The sequence below is a fragment of the Orycteropus afer genome, unplaced genomic scaffold (genome assembly GCF_000298275.1).
Source record: "Orycteropus afer afer isolate SDZICR_OR568_19922 unplaced genomic scaffold, OryAfe1.0 scaffold00009, whole genome shotgun sequence".
Taxonomy (NCBI): Eukaryota; Metazoa; Chordata; class Mammalia; order Tubulidentata; family Orycteropodidae; genus Orycteropus; species Orycteropus afer.
The window spans coordinates 15,385,031-15,398,972 of record NW_006921596.1 but is presented as its reverse complement, the minus strand read 5'-3'; the positions used below and the strand labels follow the sequence as shown (position 1 = coordinate 15,398,972).

Sequence of the window (13,942 nt, the reverse complement as noted above, 5' to 3'; positions counted from 1 at the left end):
GCTGAAGGCACCTTAAAACTTGCTTATTTTTCATAGGCCCACAATTGAGAGGGATGAGACTAGCCAAAATGAAAGGTTTCATCAGAGAGAGCTCTTGTGTTTCGGGGACAACACATCCCATTCCATTCCAGAACTAACCTGGCATGCCATTCCCTCCTCAGGTTCTGCCGTGTGGTGAGCGAGGCCAGGATGGCAGTCAAGATTCCAATCCTTTGTTCCATGGGGAGCCCCTCTCTTCGAACTTCACAAAGCACAGCACTTGTCTAGAAGTGATCCAAAAAAGAGAACAAAAAAGTGAAAAATGAATAATAAAAAAAAAAGCCCATAAGCAAATAAGGACAGTAAATCAATGCCTTTTTTATTACAGTTCCCCTGCTAACAAATCAATACAGTAAATGATGGTCAAAAATGGCCAGCATATATTTTGCATTTAATCAATGTACATGGCACATAGGGTAAACTCGAAAGCTCTGTTGCCTTGAGTAACACACACGATACTGTGCATTCTCACTTTAATTTTCTCAGTGTTCCAATGATTTTTCTCCCTGTGAATTGCCTACCATGAGCTATTATTAGAAATGATTTCCATGTACACTTCACTGTGAGTTGTTTGTTTTGCCTTTTTCAAAAAGCAGTCTCTGGCTTTCCCTCTCTGCTTCCTGCCACCCAGCTGAGGCTTTCTGCTCAGCCTCCCTTATTTGAATCATTAATTTCTATTTCCAGCTATGCCTGTGATTCTTCTCTTGGGGAGTAGGGGGTGGGAGGGAGTGTAATCCTTTGGCTGGCTTGTTGAAAATCAAGATCTTGCAAAGAAAGAAAACAAGAGCACACACATTTTAAAAAGACTACATGCCAATAACCATTTTTCCAGCTTTGAAAATTCACTGTCACACTTAGGGTGATATTCTACACAAGTTGAAGGATGCTTACACCTCGAAGACCAGTGATTTGGGGAAGAATCACTTATTCTATGGCTGTGACAATAGTTCTCAAAGGAAATTAGGCTCACAGGGGAGGATGAAGACACTCAACCTCTACTTAGCACTGGAAAATGTCAGATGCTTCTCTTAAAAGCAGTTGAGGCTCAAGCACATAACATCCCATTTGCTTTAATGAAGAGAATTATGCAAAAACACAGATCTGAAATGGATCTCAAGTCAGTTCTACTTTGTAACACATGGAGTTGCCAGGAGTTGGAATCATCTCAACAGCAACGGGTTTAGTCTTTGTTCTACTGTGTGCAGTATTGGAGGGACTGCCAATCAAGGTGCCCAGCCCATCCTTAACAAGCATGTGTGCCAGGCGACCCTGAATCTCTTTACCAGGACTTTAGATCCTTCAGAGGAAAGACAAAGAAAGGGAAAATATTTGGAAGAAACTTATCAATTTTCTTAATTTCTACCACCCCTGGTAGATTATCCCTGGTTTCCTGGACTGTCTGATTCTAGATCATTCTCTTTTCCTTTGGTACTATGAATAATCCCATATCCTTTCAATAAAGTCCCACCTTGCCTAATTTCACCAAAACCCATTTCTGTTGCTCACAATCAAGAACTCTAACTAATACAAGTACATAAGACAGGAAATAGTATCTGTACTATGAAGTACCTGACTAACTCTAGCCAAGCAAAGGGCCCTGACTTCTGCCTCCTAGGGCCAGTGTTACATCTACTATATTCAGAGATCTATCTAGTTGGACTCTTCTCAGCTTCCATGGCAACAACATTTTTGGTCCTCTAGCACAGGGACGAATGCTAAGTCTCTCTCCTAAAACAGGACTGCAAATTCAAATACCCACTGGGGCCAGACAGGTAACATGAATAAGTTAAGCAGAGGTAACCTCCAAAAAGCAACCAGTATTTAGCTCCAGCCAACTCTGCCATTCAGAAAAGCTGGCTCAATGATGTCAGATTCTCTGTATCCCCAAAATAAACAAGAAAAAAAAATTAATGTGTAAACTTCTCTTTTAAAAACTGTAAAGTAACTTTAAAAAGAATTAATATACCACGTGGGCCAAGATGCAAAAAACTCAAGTGGCTGGCACTTTGTGACTTCTAATCTAAATTTGAATGGCTCTGGCATCAATGCATATTCTTAAAACAATACTGCTCCTTGCTGTGACATCTTACCTCATGTACTTAAAATTATAAAACCAAAAAACCAAACTCACTGCCATTGAGTCAATTTCAACTCATGTTGTTGTTGTTGTTTGCCGTCGAGTCGGCCCCGACTCATAGCGACCCCTCCTTGGGTTTCCGAGGCAGTATCACTACGGAAGTAGGATTGCCCAACCTTCCTTCCGAGGAGTGGCTGGTGGGTTTGAACCGCCAGCCGTCTGGTTAGCAGGCAAGTGCCTTGGTACTATGCTACCAGAGCTCCTATCTATTGGGTTTCCAAGGCTGTTAATCTTTATGGGGGAGCTCTGGTAGCATAGTGCCTAAGGTACTTGACTGCTAATCAGAAAGCTGGAAGTTCACATCCACCAGCCACTCCTCGGAAGGAAGGTTGGACAATCTACTTCGGTAGTGATACTGCCTCGGAAACCCAAGGAGGGGTCGCTATGAGTTGGGTCCGACTCAATGGCACATAACAACAACAGCAATCTTTATGGAAGCAGACCACCCCATCTTTCTTCCACAGAGTGGCAGATGGATTTGAACCACCGACCTTTTGGTTAGCAGCCAAATGCCTTAACCACTACACCACCAGAGTTCCTTTAAAGTTATAAGGGAACTCAAAATATCACACAGTCTATCTCTACATTATGTATCACTACAGGTACATAACATTTCACCAAATGCAAAATGTGTCAAATAGAAGACAAAGTGCACACCCAAGTAGCTCCAAGAATCTGATGAAAACAAAATTATTTTTCCTCTTAAATCTATTAAAAAACATATTTTCATAAAACTCACTTAGCTCCTCCTTGCCTTTCATTTTATTTAAATTTTATCCAGGATCCTGATTTCAATGGAATCCTAAACAGCCTCTAAAAGGGGAGGGGGAAGGATTTAAGAAAGCAAATTTCAAGAGGGCAAGGCCTTTGTCTCTTTAGTTCACCACTGCATCCCCAGTGTCCTGTCTAATGACTTTTAGTAAATATTTGTCAAATCAGTGAATACAAAAGAGATTTTAAAAATCGGCATTGTAGAAACAAAGAACAATGGAAGACTGCCTTAAGAAATTACACATAAATTGATAAGTCCATCAAATAGATTAATTAAGAGAGTTACATGCTTCACCAAGGAGCACATAACTTCCTTCACAAAAGGATTCACTTCAAGGTCTCTGTAAATGACCATATCTCCTAGCTTACAGTTTCCAAAACTTCAGTCATTTGAGTATATATTCTTAATTCTCACAATATTTGTGTACAAGCTATATAATATTTAATATTTTCTTGAAATTGATGCATTTTTTTAAATATAAAATACCTTCAAATTAAAAGAGAAAATGAAATACCACTGACGTTTATCATAAAAGAGAAGATAATCAGAAAAATAAACATGCGTATTTTTTAAAGTTGTATGTTATTTAATTCTAGATAGATATTATTGTTCACTGAAGGCTCTGAGACTCAAGTCTCAGAAGCTCTTCATTCATCAAGGGCCATTTAACAAGTGATGGAGAATGTTAGAGCTATCAGATCTAAATGAAGACTTCCATGACCTATCATGTGAGTGAGAGAGCTCCTGTTGCTCCACATCCTTACCAGCATTTGGTACTGTCAGTGTTTTGGATTTGAAGCACATAGTGCTATCTCCTTGCTATTTTAATTTGCAATTTCCTAATGGCATAGCAGTCAAGAAATCAGATGACGTATTGCATTGGGCAAGTCTGCTGCAAAAGACTTCTTTAAAGTGCTGAAGAGCAAAGATGTCACTTTAAAGACTAAGGTGTGCCTAACACAAGCCATGGTATTTTCTATCGCCTCATATGCATGTGAGAGCTTGACAATGAACAAGGAAGACGGAAGAGTCGTCGATGCTTTTGAGTTGCGGTATTGGTGTAGGATACCGAAAATACCATGGACTGCCAGAAGAATAAGCAAATCTGTCCTGGAAGAAGCGTGCCCAGAATGCTCTTTGGAAGCAAGAATGGCCAGAATTCGTCTCACCTACTTTGGTCATGTTGTCATAAGGGGCCATTCCCTGGCAAGGATATCATGTCTGGTACAGCGGAGTGTCAACGAAAAAGGGGAAGGCCCTCAATGAGATGGACTGACACAGTGGCTGCAACGATGAGCTCAGGTACAGCAAGGATTATGAGGCTGCCACAGGACTGGACAGTGTTTTGTTCTGTTGTACATAGGGTCACTGTGAGTTGGAGCTGACTCAATGGCACCTAACAACACCACCACAATGATGTATGATGTTGAACATTTTTTCATATCCTAACTTGTCATCTATATATCTTCTCTAGTGAGGTGTCTGTTCAGACATTTTGCCTATATTGTAATTGGGTTGTTTGTTTTCTTATTGTTGAGTTTTAAGAGTTATGTGTATATTTTGGATACAAGTTCTCCATTAGATATGTATTTTGGAAATATTTTCTTCCAGTCTATGGTTTATCTTCTGATTCTCTTCAAAGAGTCTTTTTCAGAGCAGAAGTTTTAAATTTTAATGAAGTCTAACGTATCCTATTTTTTGTGTTGTATCAAAAATTCACTGAAAACCCAAGGTCACCTAGATTTTCCCCTATGTTATCTTCTAGAAGTTACATAGTTTTATATTTTATACTTAGGTCTATGATCCACTTTGAGCAAATTCCCTTGTATTTTTAGGTCAAGACAGAATACGAAAAAGAAATCTACCAGTGATCAAACACATCCAATGACTAAGTAGTTAGTAAAAATACAGAGAAGTATATAGGGATGACGAAAACAAATGCTGTGACAGGAAAAATAAATTTTAATTAAAAAAATAATTTTAAAAGGAAGACACTTTAAAAGAAGGGTGAACTTACATGGAGCATTCAGACTCTAAAATACAGTATTTCATGAAATTTAGGGTGAAAAGAAGCCATTGCACAAAAGGAAATTTCAGAGTTCAAAAGAACATTTTTTTGGACTACTAAAAAATTTTTTCCCAAGAAATGGTATAGGTTATTTTCCTATTAGTAGTAACATAAGATTGTCATTAAACAAGTACCAATTTTTAAAGAGTCCCCTATTACCAAAACACACCACCACCCTTAAAATACAGGGAAATAAACCACAAGGTTTAGGAAACATGCTCTGGAAGCTAAATTTCATTTCTTTGGAAATTATTTTTCATAGAAATCTATGCAAACGCTGGCCAGAGCAAGAATGGCTTAAAGCTATTCTTAGGATGTCAAAACAGATAAGATAACAGAACCCACTCCACAGGTTCTGGTGGGGGATAAATGAGTTAATGGATCTATGGAAAGCTCTTCGATCAGTTGCCTGGTACATATGTCACTGTGATTATTATTGTTTATCGATTATAACCTTAAACTCTGCTAATCTACCTTGTGCTAGGTGGTGCTATTTAAACAAAAGGATTCCTTGAAAGTTCCATCATTTGGAATAAAAAGGAATCAGGTGAGCACCAAATAACCATAATCATAAAGCTTCTATATATGCCAGGAGCCAAGAGGGGTATTCTTTTGGATATTCCCAATGGTAGAAAATCTTCCTTTGAGGGTGAGTTTTATTTGTAGAATCTGTTCTGCTTTTGACCTCTCTGCATTAACGACTTCTCTCCTAGGTCCCTGCTCCACACTTTGGCCTATTTTTCTTAGTCTCCTCTGTAGGTTCCTCATCCTGAGACGTTCAATTGTTGATATCCCAGAGTTATGTCTGCCTGGGTTCTTTTCTCATCTCTTCCACCTGCTCATTGTGTGGGTGATCTCTCCCTCTAATGGCTTTGTGTCCTCCGTAAACTAACGACACCTACATTTCTACCTTTGAGCAGACTTTGAGCTCTCACCTCTTATAGCCAACTACTAGCTATTTCTCCTTAAACGTGCTACCACAAACATGGTATCTCAGTCTCAGTTCGTCCATATTTGAACTGGTTATCTTTGCTTACCAATCTCTTTCATCTTCTCAACCGCTCTTTCTCTTACATATCCCTAGTGGTGACTAGTACCACAGTCGATGCAATTACCCTAACTAGAAGCCTAGGAATCATCCCAATTTTCTCCTTTCCTTCGCCATAATCCCTACACTTAAACAAGTCAATCCCTTCAATATGACTCAAACTTATCCCTTCCCCACTGCCAAGGCTTAGTTCAGGCCTATTTGTCATCTGGCCCATGCAATGATACTCAAACACTAGTCTCTCTATGTCAATCTCACCCCTCTTCTGAATTTTCCTGCTGCAAGAGTGATTTCTTTTAGAACTGTAAGTCTGAAAAAGTTCCTTCCTTGCAAAATAATTCAGCATTACTTTCAGCAGTGGTTTCGAGCTTTCTTCATGAAGCCCTGGGATTTCCAGGAAGTATCTCAGGGTGACCAAGGGGACAAGAACTTCTATCTCCAAAACCTCACCTAAACCAGAACAGCTCTGTCTATATATGCTTCAGTAATTGGCATTCGGGAATACCCAAACTGAAAATGAAACAAAGAGCCAGAATTCCTTAATATGGCAAAAATCGCTTCTTGACAAGGTCCTGCTTAGTTTCAAACTTTATCTTCTGCCATCTTTCATTCTATACCAAACTAACTGCAGTCCCAGAAACCACATGGTATCCTATAGTATGTAGTCATCTGTACTGTTGTTTTATAACTGGCCAGTAACCACTCATTCTCAAGGAACATCTCAAATAACACTTTCTCTGTGAAGTCTTCCTTGAACCACTCCCTTATATAAACCATAATAAGCTGAGTTGATCACTCCTTCTTTTGTGCCACCTCTGAGCATTGCACAAGCCACAATCATATGCCGTTGTGCTTATTTATTCATTAGATGTTTTCTCCCCTAGAATGCAAGCTCTGTTAGAACAGATAGAGCTACACACAGCTCTTCTTACTATCCTGCAAGGCGCCTAGTATGGTACCTTTCTGTGAAAGCAGACTCCCAAGAGATGCTTATGTCTGGTAAACAAGGTGAACCATCAAGCCAGAGAGTGCTATTCAAGGTCAAAAAAAAGTATGTGAAACAAGCTGGGTTTGATTCAAACTATTTCTGAAGTCGTAAAAACTATTTTTTAAGCAACAGCATCAAGAAAAATAAGTATATGCCCTCCCTAGGTGACTACTTAGAAGGATGGATGTGTCTAAAAATATATAGTTTCACTGCACTATGATCACACTTAATCTATGCATACTCTCCTTACATGCCAAAGGGAGAAGTCTCACTTTCTCCATTTCAGTAAAGAAAAACTACTTTAAACTCTGGCAACCCAAGCATCCAAAGGACTCCCAAGAATTCTCTAGTATCTTTTGTTTCTCCTGGTTCTAAATTTTATGCATAAAACTCAAGTGAGAGAGAGAAAAGAAGGAAATACCAAAACTGGAAAGAGCCATACTTTTAGGCTTTTGTGGAAAAAATCTGAATCTGATGTATTTGATGCATTATTTAAAACTGAGAAGTCCATCTAATTCCTGTTGGGTGCATGGTCACATTTGGTACCAGTATGTCTTAATGCTAGTGCACCATAAGGAAGTGCATGGGCACACATGCAATAGAAGAATTGGTTGTAAATGAGGTTGTCAGAGAGGAATCACTGAGATTTAAAAGGAGAACCACAGCATTCACTGCTTACTAGTAATTCTAGATAAATCTTGACTTCTTCTGGTCCTTCTCTGCTACTGGGTAAAAGTTTCCTTTAACTCCAAATCTCAGATTTAATTCATCCTTCTTACAAATCAGAGAACTCTGTCTAAGGAAATGCATGAAAGCAAGATGGCATTCTGCTAAAGCAGCCGCTAATTGCATTGTTTAGTACGTAAAACACAAAAATGTCTGCTGCTATTCTTCCAATTTCAGAAGATACATAAACACCAGGATCTCAGAATTACACACTTTTTCCAACTTCCTACCTCCCCACCCGCCCTACCACCACAAAAGCTAGTACTGTCATTACGGGGAAAATGCCACTCTCAACACTTTTGATACACATAGCTATCTCAGGTTAGGGTTGTACTTCCCCTCTACACACACAAATTACAAAGCTAAGCTCTGACTGATAATGAGGGCTAAAGGTTCAACTTGTGAAGAAGATGTTATCAGCTGGGAAAGCTATTTCCTCACATCAACATTGCTACAGGCTGTCAGAAACCCAACCAGGGCATCTCTCTTCAAAAGTCCAGAAACACTTTTTTTCCTTTCCTTTTTTTTTTTCCTTAAAAAAAAAAAAAAAGAAGAAGAAAGGCCCAGAACCCACTGAGATAGCCTTAGTCCCATCAAAGAAAGGTCGGTCTCAGGTCTCCCTTCATTTACTGATTGTCAGTTTAAGATGGCTATTTTGTGAGGACGATGGAGCTCAATGCTGAGTGCTGCCTTCACATTCTCTAAGCTGGACCGGGCACCTCCAGTGATTTCCAACATGCTTAGATCCACAGCCTAGCAGAACAAATAAACACTCCTCCCAACCCTTCTGCCTACCTTATCTCCCTCTCCGGGAGCAGGAGGTTTTGGGGGTGCTAATGTTTACACAATGTTAAAACTTTCTTTCCCCTGTTTCCTGAATTTGAGAAAACACATCCTGGATGACCTCGGCTAAGAGATAACACCAAGTCACCACTGGGTGCCACGTCTACTGGATTACTTAAGGCTGCTGTCTTCATCGTTCCCCTCCCCAGCCCACCCCCACCCCTTATATTCTACTCACCAAGGAAATCAGGAGATAAGCTAGACTGTCTTGAAAGGAATGTACAAAGGCAGAAGTCTCCAAGAGGCTGCCAACAAAACAGCCTTTTATTCTCGCTTAAAGACACACTTGGTTCAATTCATCTCAAAGACCCACTTCATTTCAATGAACATCTCAGCTAAGTTTACCAAATGAATCCTCAAAAATGTACCAATAATATATATCTTACCATTTTACCATCATGCACTACTGAGCTAAGAGGGCCAACAGAGAGTAATCAAAAATATCTATGGAGAAAGAATTCAGGAAAATTTGGTAAGTTTCCTCATTTGTAAAGTGGTAGAAATAAGAGCACCGAACTTGTAAAGCCAATGTGAAAATTAAATGATATAATTCATTTAAAGCACTTAGCATGATGACTGGCACTTATAAAATGTACCATAAATGTTAGAAACTGTTACTATTATTGTAAAATATTTAGGGAAAAAATAAAAAATCCCAAAAGAAAAGACATGGCTACTGATTAGCATACACAAACTCCTGACATGCCACAACCACACATTTGAATAGCTTAACTTTTTTTCCCCACAGCTCTTTCATGGTATGTCCCAGTTTTCTTTGTCTACCAGGACAGAATCACTGCCGTCCATCTGTTTCACTAAAAGCCACTGCACCACGGCAGCCTACCGGCCACTGTGTGGATCTTCAGACGCTGTCGGGTGGGTAACCACTGGAATGGCCAGGCTGTTGGAGGGAAGGATGGCCTGCCTCATGCATTTAACCTGGGCTCCGGAAGGAGCAGTGAAGGGAGACCTCAGCTTCAGTTGGCAACTTTGGTGTTTCAGATGACGGTGAAAACAGCCCATGTGCTTGTCACAGAAAGCAAAAAAAAAGGTGAAGAGGAAAAAAAAAGTGTTGTTTATAGAAGCCAGCTGCTTGGGCCTTGGCGCCAGGAGCCCCTCATCCTGCTATTTTACGCTTGCAACCCCACTGCCCCCGCTGGCACAGGTACAACTAAATGTTGACTTCAGTGCTTCAGAGAGCACTCGGCTGATTTTGTACATGATTAATTGCCAAAGACATGGCTGGCCATATGGAACAGAGAAAGCATCAAGTAATTCATACTTCTGTATGTGATCGCTTGGCCCCTGTTGTTTTAATGTACAGGAAAGAGCTAGTGTAGCATAGCCCTGGTGTCTTGCCCCTGACAGCCCATTAAGAAATCTCAAAGCACCTAGTCGAAGTTATGCTGTTGGCTTTTCAATAGCAGCCTAATAAAACAGAAGCAAAGCTTTCCAACTAGTCTTAAATCTTTCACATCCAGTACATTAACTACTGCAGCTAAAACAACGGGCTTCTTATGATAGGAAATGGGATTTGCTTTCTAGTCTCTGCATACTTACTGAAAGTCTGTTTTTGACCTTTATGGAGTTTACAAAATCATTGTTCTTTTTTCTCTCCATTTGCCAAATAGCCTAATAGATTCATTTGTTTCAGCAGAGTCTACTCTTAGTCACTATTACATGCAGTCTATAGAATCATGACTGATTCACAGAGAGGTGAAAGAAACAGCATAATTATTCTTAACAAGAGAGACCAGGAATCATTCGAGCTTCTGAAGATTCCGCTTCCTTTAAACAGAAGGAAAAACTACACCCACACACTGGGGGGGGGGGGGAGCCTCCCACACTCTTACTACCCTTCCCTCCTTCCCACCACTCTGAAATGAATTCATTTGACGTGGGAAAGAAAATCAGTTAATTTTCCAGGTGTTTGACTGTTGTCTTTGGGTGACATTCTACTCCAAACAAAAGAGGAAGGTGACACTTCAGGTGCAATTCTGTCCCAACTTGCAGTTTTCATCCACTCTGAGATCTTTGCACACTGTGACGTTCAGTCAGTACATTTCTGCAATGTTAACCTTTTAAGGATTGTCAAACGATAGCATTACAAACTGTAGGGCTATCAGTAGCTTCCTTTGTCACTTCTGACACATGCTGGTAGGGATGGCTTTGCCGGTACTTTCCATCACAAAATATTTAGACACTATTTTTTGTCTGTAGATTTTTAGGTGTGGAGATTCTCCTTACACAAGAAGACACCATTGAGAGGAAATCCCACATGACAGCCTCTTTATTAGCAAGGTTGTAATCGCCTCTACTGTTGAAATGAGCTAACAACCCATTTAGAGCTCTAAGCCAATGGGAAACTCCCCACTCCCTGTCACCTCTCCTTCCCCGGAATATGCTCTGCTTTCCAGGATGAGTTCTCAACTAATAAACAAGATCATGAAACACTGAGCAGGAGCAAGCCTCTTGGAAGAAAAAAGACACAGAAGTACTGAAACTAACTCAGTAATATGGCCAGGAAGACATTAAATAAGATTTCTCCACAGGCAAGTGTTTTCACTGACCATTACCCATGAACTAACTCTATCTCACTGCCGGAGAGTCAGATGAGACTCATAGCAACCCTCCTTGGGTTTCTAAGGCGGTATCTCTACGGAAGTATATTGCCCATCTTCCTTCCAAGGAGTAGCTGGTGGGTTTGAACTACCAGCCTTCTGGTTAGCAGTCAAATGCCTTAGCCACTATGCCACTAGCGCTCCCATTACCTATGAAGCAGTTTTATTGTTTTAACGTGATAAACTCTATAAGGTATGGTGCTAATACATTTACCATTTAGCAGATGAGAAAACTGACACTGCAAAGGTGACGTGGGCAAGAGGAATACAAATCAGTAGCAGAAGCTCTAATTCCTTTTATCTCCAGCTCACTGTTCACTGCAATAGTACCTCTGGCAGATTACACCTAAGTCACTTAAGAAAGTCTCATCCATAGAAATAAACCCACCTCACCTGCAGAACCTTCAACAAAAAAAAAAAAAAAAGTTTTAAGCAGTAGCCATGGCACAAAGCAAAACTGCCTAGACGCAGAATTAAAATGGACATACATACATAACCCACTCAGTAAATATCAGAAGGGCAGCTGACTTCTCTTCAATTATTTCAGCAGTGCCTTATCTTTGTGTTCTCATCAAGAACTATTCACTCTAAAATAAAAGCAAGAACTCCCCTAACCCCACCCCAACACACACATGCTCCCAATTCCCAGCCACCACTTCTAAGAATCCTACTGCACTAATCTGTTTTTTAGCCTAACTGTTAATTGAAGGTGAAGAATGGCTAGCACTAAATCACTGAGCCACGGATGATGTCTGGCTTAAAAGTGGCTGAGCATCTTCCGACCTGTGGGTAAGTGAAAAGTTACCCCAGATCCCACCAGATCAGCTCCCTCTTTCCCTACAAACACCAGTAGCACAAAGCCTGAAGTGGTCTGTCATGCACACTGGATTATATGAAGTGTAAAACATTGAGGGAGAGTGGAAGGGGGGGAAGGCCTTTGAAAGGGAATGGGAAAAAGAAATCACACTTGCCAGAGGATCCAGCTGACAGCTCAGTCCCTAACAAGTGAATATGTTTGGAAACATTGTGAATGCAAGAAGAGCGCAGGCCTTTTGTCTGTGGCCCTACAGTGTGTCTTTAACCCAACTGCTGCCTGCATCACTGAACATATGTTTTCTGCACAAGAACTGAAGCAGAAAAGGCTCTTTGTTATAATTCACCCCTTTGTATACATCTTCCCCCCCTTACCCACCCCTTCTTTCAGTAACATCTAAACCAAAGCCCAAGTAGAAATTTTAACTGCTCGGGATAAAGAGAGTAAAGCCAAAACACTCAGTCAAGACCCCAGTAGTGGCCCAGGCCTAGAGAACTGCTCCCTCCCAGTGCAACAATCGTACAAACTACGTTTATTTAGTGCTTACTGCATGCCAGGGGCCACAACAAGCATTTTACCGACATTCTCTCATTTGATCCAGTAATAACTATGTATGAGTTTAAAGATGAAGTCACTGAAGCACAGAGACAATAAAACCAGAAGGAAGAAAGGCAAGCGTCAGGCTGACACACATGAGGTTTGAGGTATGTGTGGGGCATAGCAGACAGGGGTTTGGTGCATGAGGGAAAGATTTATCTGGAAATTAATAATTTGGGAAAATTAGACACACACACATCAACCTACATGTATACATCACTGTATCTGAGCTGGGATCTAGATGGTACAGAACTCAAAGTTAAACAATGCTGGTGGAGTGGCTTTCTCAACTCTTGGCTGGAATGGAGAGAAAATGAGACCGGTGAGTCCACTGGTCTCCCTTCTCCTTGCAGACTAGCGTGTGGTGATGACAAGTATGAGGAACACTGGTTCTGGAGTGTGGCCGCCCTTAGTGGCCCAAGTGGTCAGGGGCAAGTTACTTATCTCCTCGGTGCCTCAGTTCCCCTGTCTCTAAAATGAGGATATTTATAGCACCTCCTTCACTGAATTCACAGGATTCAATTTTCACACCTATTTTAGACCCTATTCTAAAATAAGCAATTTAGAATCCTGGCACTTGGAGCTATATGTTGATGTCATTAGTTGCCATCACGTCACTTTTGACACATGACAATTCCATGTGTGCAGTGTAGATCTGGGCTCCATTGAGGTTTTAAGGCTCTGATGTTTGGGAAGCAGACTGCTGGGACTGTCTTATGAGGTCCCTCTGCAGGGGTTCAAACTGCCTATCGTCTGGCTAACAGTCAAGCACTTAACCATCTGTGTCACCCAGTTACATTTAAAAAAAAAAAAAATCAAACTCACTGCCATTGAGTCAATCCAACTCATAGCAACCCCTCCTTGGTTTCCAACGTGGTATTGCTGTGGAAGCAGGTTGCCCAACCTTCCTTCCAAGGAGTGGCTGGTGGGTTTGAACTGCCAGACTTCTGGTTAGGAGTCAAACGCCTCAGGCATTATGCCACCAGAGCTCCTCATAAAGCTACTAAAATCGATCATCATTTTTTATACCATCTGTCACCCCCCGGCCCCCATTCCTGGTTTAGTGTTAACAGTGTGTCTGTGCCAGATAAGCCAATATCTCTTAGCCTTGATGCCTTCTGGATAATGGTAATAGACTATGATGATGCTGATGATACAGAAACTAACATTATTGAGGACTTTCTACATGCCAAGTACTACAAAGCTTCTCAAATGCATTATAACATTGAATTCTAACAACAACTCTATGAAATACGTATTATCTCCATTTTGCAGATGAAAAACTGAGG

At 40.7% G+C, this 13,942-nt stretch overlaps 1 protein-coding gene across 1 annotated transcript in view; it reads right to left on the bottom strand.

Annotated features, from left to right (window-relative positions):
• FTO (FTO alpha-ketoglutarate dependent dioxygenase) overlaps positions 1-13,942 on the bottom strand; it is a 529,759-nt gene that overhangs the window by 210,664 nt on the left and 305,153 nt on the right. Inside the window, exon 9 of the mRNA XM_042781732.1 lies at positions 139-263. Coding sequence (XP_042637666.1) covers positions 139-263 — 125 coding nt within the window. The remainder of the gene's footprint in view (positions 1-138; positions 264-13,942) is intronic.